The 11,603-nt window shown below is 36.8% G+C and overlaps 2 protein-coding genes across 2 annotated transcripts; both read right to left on the bottom strand.

Moving 5' to 3' along the window:
• Positions 1-655: 655 nt before the first annotated feature.
• LOC117349694 (olfactory receptor 11G2-like) lies at positions 656-1,579 on the bottom strand. The gene has a single exon (XM_033923286.1). The coding sequence runs from the start codon at positions 1,577-1,579 to the stop codon at positions 656-658; it is 924 nt and encodes a 307-aa protein (XP_033779177.1).
• An 8,483-nt stretch (positions 1,580-10,062) lies between these two features.
• Positions 10,063-10,980, bottom strand: LOC117349693 (olfactory receptor 11H12-like). Its single transcript, XM_033923285.1, has one exon. The coding sequence runs from the start codon at positions 10,978-10,980 to the stop codon at positions 10,063-10,065; it is 918 nt and encodes a 305-aa protein (XP_033779176.1).
• Positions 10,981-11,603: the final 623 nt, after the last annotated feature.

Genomic DNA, 11,603 nt, shown 5'->3' with positions numbered 1-11,603 from the left:
CAATCAAATTTTAATAAAAACTTGAAACTTGAAAACATGGTAATTCACACTAAGTGCTATTCAACAAGAGGGTGTTTTTTTCCCCCCTCGGCATCTCTTTTTGAGTGGGCTAAAAAATTTTGCTTACCCTGCGGTCTCATAAGCTAAAAACGGTTCTCTGAGCACTGAGAAGTGTTAGAAAGTGTGTGATATAATCACCTGTGTTTACATTAGTTCATATCTGTTTGCAGTTTAGGGGCAATTAATTATTCCTGAATATATATTTGGGGGACCTCTTTTTGAGGGCCATTTACTGAATCTAGCCTTAGGTTCTGTTTGGGTCATAGGCATGGAATGGATGGAGAGTGGGCACAGAAGCACTAGTCATTTATCAAGTAGCATTTACCATGTGCTAACTGTTTATCACAGAGTTGATAAGGGTCCAGTTACTACCACCTAAACACGAGATGCTAAGTGCTTCTTTGTTAACCAGGAACAGGCAACTCACATTAATATCAATGCATGACTAATAATGGGAAATACACTCCCATTTGCCGTACATTAATTTTCTGTGTTAAGGTGCATTAAGTGCAAAATCTAATGCACTTTTTAAAGGAACCCCCACAGAGTAAATAAGTTTAGTAAACCAAATATCTCTGTGGTCGGTCCACAATTGTTAATGTCTCATGACCTTTTTCACAGCTTTAATGAACTCCTTGTTCCGCAGGCTATAGATTACAGGATTAAGCAAAGGAGTCACAATAGTATAGAGAACAGCCACCATCTTATCAAAATACAGTGGATGCTTCCCTGACGGTCGGACGTACATGTACATAGCACATCCGAAGAACGTGATCACCACAGTCAGATGAGAAGCACAGGTAGAAAAGGCTTTGCGGCGCCCAGCTGAGGACGGGATTCTTACTGTGGTATGTATAATAAAAGCATAAGAGATGCAGGTAAAGGAGAAGGTAATGAGGAGCATTGATGAGGTGCAGATAGAACATGCGACTTCTATTGTAAAGTCTCTCGTGCATGAAAGTTCCAGCAGTGGTCCGGTATCACACAGGAAATGATCGACCTCGTTCTCTGCACAAAAGGGCAGTTGGGATATTAAACTGACAGGCACCACAGACAAGAGGAGCCCAATGATCCAGCAAAAAGCGGCAAGGTAGGAACATATCCTGCCGCTCATCAACACGTTGTAGCGGAGAGGTTGGCATATGGCTAGATATCGATCGTAACCCATGACAGCAAGAAGGAAACATTCAGTTGTTCCAAAGGTGAACAAGAAAAAAAATTGCAGGAAGCAACCGGTGAATGAAATTCTGTTATTTTGAGACAGGAAACCAGATAACATTTTTGGCACAGTGCTAGTTGTGTACCAGATTTCAACAAAAGATAAATTTCCGAGGAAGAAGTACATGGGCTTGTGAAGTGAAACATTGAACCACACCAACAAAATAATTGATATATTACCAAACAACGTGAGGAAGTAGATGACAAAAAAGAGTGTAAATAGAAGCCCCTGTCCTCCCCCGTTGATGGAGAGTCCAAGGAGAATAAATTCCTTCACTTCTGTTTGGTTTCCTTTCCACATTCTTTGAAATTTTGAACTGGCAGGAGAAAGAACAGCTAGAGCATAGGGAAAAGAAAATGATTTTTTTGAATTAAATTAAGCTTTTTTTCTCATTAGATCACATTTTCATCTAATATTCTTTGATCATTGCTTTTCCATAGAGAAGTAGGTAATTTCTTCTGTACAGCTGCCCTACTCTATGAATCACTTCTTTTTACTTCAGTGAGTATAGAAAATGTCACATGCTGAACAGTGGAACATTAATTTAAGGTTTAGGGGGTTTAAGTGGATATTATGCTTTATTTACGAGAAAGTTTATGTATGTTTTTATCGTAATCCACATAGCTTTAAGAAAACTAGAAATTTCAAAATAAAAATAAATACAGTATTTGAAAAAGATTCAAACAAGGTTCTTCTTTATGGGATCCTTTTATTAAGGTGCGTCAACCAATTTAGCGTGCTAAATACTTCTTAGAAGAGACCCTCTGCTCCCTGAGCTCAACTGTCTGTGTTAACATCTGAAGCTGCTTGGGCTGAGAACTCGTAATACAGGCTAGAATGTACTGTTCTTTTTCACATCTTTGGGTGGTGGGAGGGGATCAGTGACCACTGGTGGAGTAAAAGGGGGGATATAATGTCTCAATCCCTCCATTGGTCATCTAGTCAGTATTTTCCTGTTTATTAGATAACCCTGTGGCATTATCATATGATACTGTGCTGTTTGGTATGGCAATGAGAGCAAAAAGTCAGATATCTACAAATAATAACAAATTATTACTTATAATGACTGGGGTTGCCATTCAACAAATTACATATAATTGGAAAAATTGGAATAGATTAAATTATAATTTTTGGTGGAACTCCTTATGTCATATTTATAAAATGGAGAGACTTATTGCAATACAACAGGGTTGTTTCAGGAAATTTCAAGATATTTGGGAGCCATTAACAAAGTATTATAATGATTAGAAAAATCTTGTTTCCCTTGAATTTACAAGTTCAATTATGGGGTGGGAGGGAGGGTATTTTTATTGTTACATGTTGTATAAGTATTGATTATATGATAGATAAGGGTGGGGAGGGGGGAGATAAGAGAATATTATATGTTTCATTGTTGATTATTAAGTGATATATTTATGGTTATTTGTATGGATATGTTATCACACTTATAAGTTTAAAAATGAATAAAGATTTTTTTTTAAGTATTTTCCTTTTTCTATAAATAGAAAAAGGCTCTTAAAATAAATAATAAAAATTGAGGTTAAGTTCTGTTTCGAATGGTCACCATGGGCTTTGGCAGGTCTCACTGTCTACCATTGCCTCTGGTATCCATGAGGGGGTGCTGAAAAGTTCTCAGTCCAACCAAGAAAAGAATGACGTAGATATGGTTCAGTCAATGATCTGAAACAATATCAAAACATAAAATTCCATTTCTTCAAATTGACACTTAACAAAATAAGATAACATTCTTTTCAGCTACAGTAGCAAAATAATGCTCAGAATTTAGGAAGTTGGTGAGTTGGGCTGAGAACTTTTCAGCAACCCCCTCACACTGAGACTAAAACTGTCATGATGTATTTATGTATAAGTTTTGTATGTAGTACTAGTTTAAAAATCTGAAATATATTTTTTATGATCGAAAAATAAAGCATATAGACTTTTTACAATGCAAATAAATTGTTCCAGGAAATGTTTAGCTTTATACCAGGATGAATCCAGATGTCTCTCCTCCTCCAATGATTCTAATACGAATGCTAAAACTTTGAATGACACAGTTCTTAACCCTTTCAGGACCATAAGGATCGTAGGCCAATTTTTGTGGTTTTGATGACATTTTTATGGTAAAAAGGGCTTGCAGATGCCAAAAAATTGATTTTTTTTGTGAAATATCATTATTTTTATTTAAAAAATCACACTTCTGGCTTATGGACAGTGTGGCAAGTGAATCTTCTCGTCAATCTGGCAACGACGCTAATGAATGAATGTCGGAACCAGTTTGTTTACATAAAGGCAGTATCATATGGAATCCGTACATATCAAATTTAGAACTGTAGACTATCCCAATCAAAATTTATAGGATTTTAAAGTTATGGGACAAATATGTCCCTTGGTCCTGAAAGGGTTAAGAACATAAGAAAACCCAGGCTGATTTAGACCAAGGTTAATTGAGCTGAATATCTTCTCTCTGACAGTGACAAGTACATGGCAGACCCCCAAAGTGTATCTATTTCCCCATGGTCTCTTTCTAGAGATAAGCAATGGTTCTCCTGAATCCACCTGGTTAATAGTTTTTTTAATGGATATTTTTTTTCTTCAGGTACGTATCCAGTCCACTATGGAACCATGCTTTGTTACATACCTTGTCAAAACTATACGTTGCTAGGGACTCTCACTTGTAATATATTTGAAATCAAAAGAAATTGATTACGTATTATATAGAAAAATGATCTCTATCGGACTTCTAAAAAAAGTAATTTCATTCAATCGATGTTGTATCAACATGTGTTCAGTATTGTGTAGCCCCGCCAAGGATTGAAATTCTTATGGCGAGACCATACTTTGTCAACACACTATAAGTGGGGGTATTAAATTCTATATCTTCAAATTCTCTGACATATAATCAAAACTTCTTCAAAAATAGAATTTCTAATTTTAAATACTATAAACATTTTTATGAATAAATAATTAGTAGTGCTCACTGATGTATTCAAGCCTGAACTGGTAGAGTCCCGAGACCATACTTTGGCCATATTCTTAGAACTAGTATATTTTGTTTATTTTTTTTTTTTAAGTTCAAATTTTTTATTATGAGTTTAGAAAAATACAAAGCTGTTTATTTATATAGAATAAATTTTAGGTCACCTTCACTAATTTCATAATGTTTTTGAAGTGGCATACAATTGGAAAAGTAGACATGGCTTCTACACCAAATTCAATTTGTATAAGTTAGGGATCTGGATTTATTAGAATTCATTCATTTTATTAGTTCGTTTTAAATATTAAGAGGCATAGCTAATAGCCTATGTTAATGGGTTTACAAGGGGCCCAAACAAGAATTGAATGATGTGGAACCACACTTCTCTTGACACTTTTTGTTTCAATGTGGCTAATGCATCGAGTAAATGGGCACAAGTATAGGGAAACAAGCCATTGTGACATCACTAATGAGGTTAGCTCTTAGGCATTGGTGGAATGAGGCATTATGACGTCACAGTATGAGGGGCCGCTGAAAAGTTTTCAGCCCAACCAAGACGAGAATGATGTGGAACCATGAAACCTACAAGTTATTCCACACATTCCTTGACACTTTTTGTTTCAATAACATAAAAGGAAAGGAAAAGGGTGGTAAAACATGTAAGTTTCATGACTCCACATCATACTCTTCTTGACTGGGCTGAGAACTTTACAGCGGCCCCTCGTATGTAGGATTTTTGCTACTCAATAAGAGTTAGTGGCAAAATCTTGAATTAATTGCCCTTAATGCAATAAGTTAGTTTACTACAACAAGTGCTACATAATAATGGTTGGAAGTGGACAGGTTTCAATAAAATGCAGATGCTCTTAACAATACAATGAAAGGTTTTATAACCTTTTTTTTTTAATGCTCAAAAGAATTACCTTAAGAAAATAACCTGGGTTTTATCAGATAATTTTATGAAAAGACACTAGTCTCTGCTTTCTCCTTATGGTCTTAGAATTACAGATTTCTGTACTAAGAAAAGACATGGAAAGAAAATTTTAGTAGGTAATGAGAGGGCAAGAATGACACCCCAGGGGCAAGATCTCTACAATATTCTTAAGTACCCCTCATGCTCTATAACATTGCTGTTGCCTTTTGCTGGGATTAGCTTAATCTTCCAAAAACTGTGCTACTTACTTTGCTTGAGTCCTTGAAGTCGCCAAACTGAAATGCAAGATTCAATTAATTACTCTTTGGTTGCATAATCCAGATTGATGAAGGATTTGACGAACTCACTCTGGCTAGTTGGTCAAAGGCAATCCTCCTTGCCAATGTCAGCGGCCTCCCCTGGCCGCTACCTTCCTTTTACCACTCCACTCACTTTGAAACTGTGGTTTCTGCTCCAGGCTGAAATTCTTCTTTCAGATAAGGACATCATCCCCCTTCCTGCTTTTTATAGACAGTTAACGGTGCGGGCAGGCTGACAATACCCAGAGAGACTTAAACTGCAAGTCATTAATATTAAATCATAAAAGTTTGGAAGGGGTGTTGTGTTCATATTAACGCAAAGTTTATTTGGAGATCTGCCATTGTATCTGTTTCTGACATCACAGAATAGGAGATAGTTTTTGATGAAAACACTGGCAGGGGACCTTAAATTGCATACAGTTATCCTAAGAAACTTTTTTTTTCCAAGTGATACAAGGGAATATCAGCAATATCAATCATTATTAAGGTAGATATTTAATAGGTGTCAACTCCAAAAGAAATATCTAAAAACCTTTCATGAGCTGCACCTAACTTCAGAAAGTTAGCAAATTTCAGGGTCCTTTTTCTTGAATCGTTCTTGAGTCCAAGTTTCAAGAAATGTTTTTTTCAATATCTCTTATTTTTACCTTTTTCAATTTATAATCTTATTTGTAATATATATTCTGCAATAACTTAATCCTCAGATATTTTCATGTTATTTCCCCTTGTTTTCTTCCATATCAGTTTCTCCCCTCTTTCCTCTATCATTTTGTCTTTCTGTGTCCCTTTTAAGCTCCTTTATTTTTTTTTTCTATTAAAATAAACTTGATAAGCTTGAAACTTGTTCAATTTATTCATATTTATTCATATTCTCCATAGTGTTATTGTTAGGTGCCATCGACTCGTGTTCAAGTCCTAGCAACTTGGTTGAACATTGTCAAGTTTTCATGGCAGAATACAGAAGTAGATTGCCGGGCCTTTCGCTTGCACAGTATAAATTTGATGTTCTCATATCAAATGTGATCCTCTGCCTCCAACACTGACCCCCTCCCCCCCATACCCCCTGGTCAGAGTCTCAAACTAGAAAGTTCCAGACAAAGGTCATACTTTCACTTTTTACCGAAGCATTGGAATCATCTACCGCCTAATATCAAATCTCTTAATGGACTTTTGAGCTTTAGGAAAGCAATAAAAACCTACCTCTTCACATTCTATTAAGTGCTGCATCTCAGTTCTAGCGTGTGAATCTCAAAAGGGGATGTAGACAAGGGAGGGGCATGGACAGATAACAGGCATTTCTAAAAGTTACACGCACTGATATAGAATATGCCTGATCTGTACAAACGTAGGCCCAGGTATTTAGGCCCATTTTTCCTTGGCCCAAAAGGGTGTCACTCAGTTATGACATACACTGCTCTTACTGCTGTTCTATAAGGTAAGCATACCTTTTACATAGTAACATAGTAGATGATGGCAGATAAGGACCCGAATGGTCCATCCAGTCTGCCCAACCTGATTCAATTTAAAAAATTTTTTATTTTTTCTTCTTAGCTATTTCTGGGCAAGAATCCAAAGCTCTACCCGGTACTGTTCTTGGGTTCCAACTACCGAAATCTCCATTAAAACCTACTCCAGCCCATCTACACCTTTCCAGCCATTGAAGCCCTCCCCTGCCCATCCTCCACCAAACGGCCATATACAGACACAGACCGTGCAAGTCTGCCCAGAACTGGCCTTAGTTCAATTTTTAATATTATTTTCTGATTCTAGATCCTCTGTGTTCATCCCACACTTCTTTGAACTCAGTCATAGTTTTACTCTCCACCACCTCTCTCGGGAACGCATTCCAGGCATCCACCACCCTCTCCATAAAGTAGAATTTCCTAACATTGCTCTTGAAATAGAATCACACTAGATGCCATTTTAGTTGATATCCATTTTTTGTGTGTTCTATATAGAATATGGCTCATGGGGCTGATACTGTAAGTGGTGCCACTTCCAAAATTGTGGCTTGATGAGATCCTAGGTGCCAGAAATGTAGGCCAGGGTTTCACAGGCCTACATTTATGATGCCTAGAGTTCCGTTAGAATCATGGCCTGTGGCGCATAGTGACGCCAAAGTCAGGTGCTGCCACCAATCACGCTCACTTCTGGGTTTAGGTGTCACTATGCACCACTGGCCACCAGGGACCGTATATAACATGAGGAAATGTTGGATTCCTATTTAAGAGAAAAACAAAGAAACCCTAATTGTGGGAGCGTGTGGTGCAGTGATTAGGGTCTGTTGGTTTGTAAAAGTTACCGCATTTAATATTGGGTAAAATAAACAAAGCCTGCATCTTGTACGCATTTTTGTTCTTGTTTTTGTTTGCTGCTTCTGTATTGCAGACTATGTTGGATTTCTTTTTTTGTTTGTTTGCAGTGGTTCGAGCTACAGCCTTGGCATGCTGAGGTTGTGGGTTCACATCCCGCACTGCTCCCATATCTATCTCAATAGCAAACTATGGACTTTTCCTCCAGGAATTTGTTCAAACCTTATAACCTTATCCTCTTATAACAAGTTTCAAAACGAGTTTTAAAAAAAGTGCTTCCATTAGTTTTCAAAGTATTGCCATGTCATTTCATTAAGTGACCCCTGGTCTTTGTACTTTTTGAAAGAATAAGCAGCCAATTCACATTTACCTGTTCTACACCACTCAGCGATCTCATTTGGATGGATGAATGAATGGAAAAGTAGAAAAAATTAAACTATAGCTCTTCCAAAACTGGCCTTGTTGACCTCAAAAATTGTCAAGTTTCAAGTTTCAAGTTTAATAGTTGTTTTGATTAATCACTTAATCGTATTTCAAAGCAATGAACAAATTAAAATTACAATTTCTGGGAAATTATACAAAACAGAACAATACATATTAACTTACAATATTAAAAAAAAAAAAAAAAAATTATGATTACAAACTTAAAAACACAAGGAAAGGAGGGAGATGAAATACAAATCATTATAGGAAAGAAGCACAAAAAAGGAAAAATGGCTATTCACCATAAATATTTAAAAAATAAATTTCCATAGACTGAAGGATAAATATATAAATATATTTAATCACACATATTTACTTTGGATATCTTGAAATTGTTACTAGCTGTAGGGTCAACAGCTCAATACACAAAAGCAGAAAAATACTCGAAGGAAATACAGATGATAAGCAATAGCAATCATTGAAACAACAACCATAAAAACAACTTAAAAATTATAACCCACCATGGACATGTTTCACCCCTAACTACATTGTAGCACACATTTTATACACTTAGGGGCAGATTCAGTAAAGGACATTAACTTTAGGCATCCAAAATGTAGATGTCCATCAACTTAGACATCCAAATAAAGTGAATAATAAGCCCAATTAACGACCTTAACAAGCAATAATTGAAAGTTAGACGATCAAAGGCTGGATGCGATTCTCAAAATAGGCATCCACAATTTCATGGATGCCCATTGGAAAAATCTGCACCTAGATAGTTTAATCTTATTGTTTAAAGCAACAACACAGTCTGGATGAGTTTCAGGCCGATCAGAAGAGATTTTAGTTTTAAAACTAAAATGTGCTCAGAATCGGTTTTTAGGCCTTCCAATCTTAGTATGGCATGGGCAAGGCTTCAAAATAGCCGACCATTTACAGAATCACATGCTGCTTAGTGTCCTAACACGATAAAGAATTTTGATCGTTACTTCTTACCGCTTGTTCCTATAAACACTTCAGAACTCAGTTGAAAACCTATCTTTTCTCAAATAACTTTTTTTGTTCTTCATGATATTGTTTATTGTTTATAATCTTTTGTACACCGCATTGAACTTACGGTTACGCGGTTAAGAAGCTCGATGTTATGTTATCTAATGCCTAAACTGTAGGCATTGCAAAAGCAGGTCTACTTTTGAGTGTGAGTTTAGTGCTAGTTAGGTGTGAGTTAGATGGACGTGACTTAGCTATGTCTGAGTCATCTGCATATAGGTGAATGGGACTTCTATTTTGGGGGACTCCAGTTTGATATTAAGGTCAAAAGATGGTTAATAATGGTTAATAATGCATTACTCAAGCAAAGCACATGAAATATATATAGCATACTAAACCTCATTCCCAGAAGGCTAAGAAAACAAGAAGATAATCCCTACACATAACGGGTGTTGTTCAGAGCAAGTGGACATATCTGTTGCACAATCTTGATACTATTTCTTCTCCAATAAATCTTATTCTCGATCTTTTTCAAAACATTCATATAGCTTATTCCCAACTTAAATTATCATTTGATTGGAGAAAGACCTCAGTGACTACACCTGAACCAATATTTTTCATTCTAGATCAGGTATCCTCATTGGTCTGCCCTCCTCTCACAACATATCAGAAAAATATTTTATATTCAGAACAGTTTGGAGAAGAAGATTTATTGGAGAAGAAATAGTATCATATAAATACTATATAAGAAACTTATTTTTTTCCCTGAGGTGGCTATGATCTCCTAAGAACAGATTTGAGAAAAAAATATGTATAATACAGAAAGATAGATAAATAAATTCTCAAAATTATATAATCTTCCTCAATGTCTCCAGTACCTCCTTGTTCCTTAGAGTGTAGATTACAGGATTCAAAAGAGGAGTCACAACTGTGTAGAACACAGCTATTACCTTATCTAAGGGAAATGGGTGATTCCCTGAAGGTCTAATATACATGTACATAACACACCCAAAAAAAATGGACACCACAATGAGGTGGGAGGCACAAGTAGAGAAGGCCTTAGAGCGCCCAGTTGAGGAAGAGATACCTAATATGGTTTGTAAAATGAAAGTGTAAGAGACAAAGGTAAATGAAAAGGTAATGAGGAGCATTAGGGCAAAATATACAGTAATGATCACTTCTGTTCTCAAGTACCTCACACAAGATAGTTCCAGGAGAGGCCCTGGATCACATAGAAAGTGATTAATCTTATTTGGGCCACAAAATGGCAGTTTTGATACTAATATTATAGGAAGCAAAGACCCAAGGAACCCAATAATCCAGCAAGAAGCAACAAAGAAACAACATTTGTTATTACTCATTAAGATATTATAGCGAAGAGGATGACAGATGGCTAGATATCGATCATAACCCATGATGGTGAGAAGAAAACTCTCAATTGTACCAAAAGAGAAGAAAAAATAAAACTGCGTAAAGCAACTTTTGAAAGAAATAGAGTTAATCTTAGACAGTAGGCCGGAAAGCATCTTTGGGACGGTGCTGGTCGTGTACCAGATTTCAACAAAAGACAGGTTGCTAAGGAAAATGTACATAGGTTTGTGGAGGGAAGTTTTGCACCACACCAGTATTATGATGGTTATGTTTCCGATCAATGTAAGAGTGTAGATCACAAGGAACAATGTAAACAAAGCAGCTTGTGAACCCGCATTGGAGGAGAGTCCATAAAGAATGAATTCTTTAACATCTGTTTCATTTCCTTCTTGCATCCTTCCAATATTTAACCTGAAAGAAGTAAGAACAGGTAATGTATAGAAAAAGGAAATTAATTCACTCATTCAGTTAAGGTTTTTTAGGGGAGAGGGGTTGCTAAAATGGAGTTAAGGGAATAATGCATAATTTACATCAAAAAGAGGAAGGGTGGCATAGTGGTTAGAGCTACAGCCTCAGCATCCTAAAGGATGTGGGTTCAAACTCCACACTGCTCCTTGTGACCCTGGGTAAGTCACCTATTGCCCCACGTATGTTAGATAGATGCAGGGCCGCCATCAGAAATTTCTGGGCCCCTTACTGAGCAATCCTATTGGGCCCCCCACGCACCCCTTCCCCCCCCCCCCTGACGCCCCCCTTCTTCCATGGGCCGAATACACACATACTTTTCTGCTAATGCTCCACCTAAGCCAGTCCCTTAAAATCTTCTCACGTCCATTGGGTGATTTGGCATAGAGGAGATATTCATAAAAAGAACGTCCGTCAAGATCTTTACTCATAGACTGTGCCATTTGCTTTAAATCATCTTCCATCATTAATCCAAATTGCACAATTCTTTCTCTGTCTTTGTCCTGAATAGCATCTGGCCACATTGCTGGATCCTTCCAGTCAACAAATTTAT

Source organism: Geotrypetes seraphini, chromosome 16 (genome assembly GCF_902459505.1).
Source record: "Geotrypetes seraphini chromosome 16, aGeoSer1.1, whole genome shotgun sequence".
NCBI lineage: Eukaryota > Metazoa > Chordata > Amphibia > Gymnophiona > Dermophiidae > Geotrypetes > Geotrypetes seraphini.
This window is presented reverse-complemented; position numbering and strand designations above follow the sequence as displayed.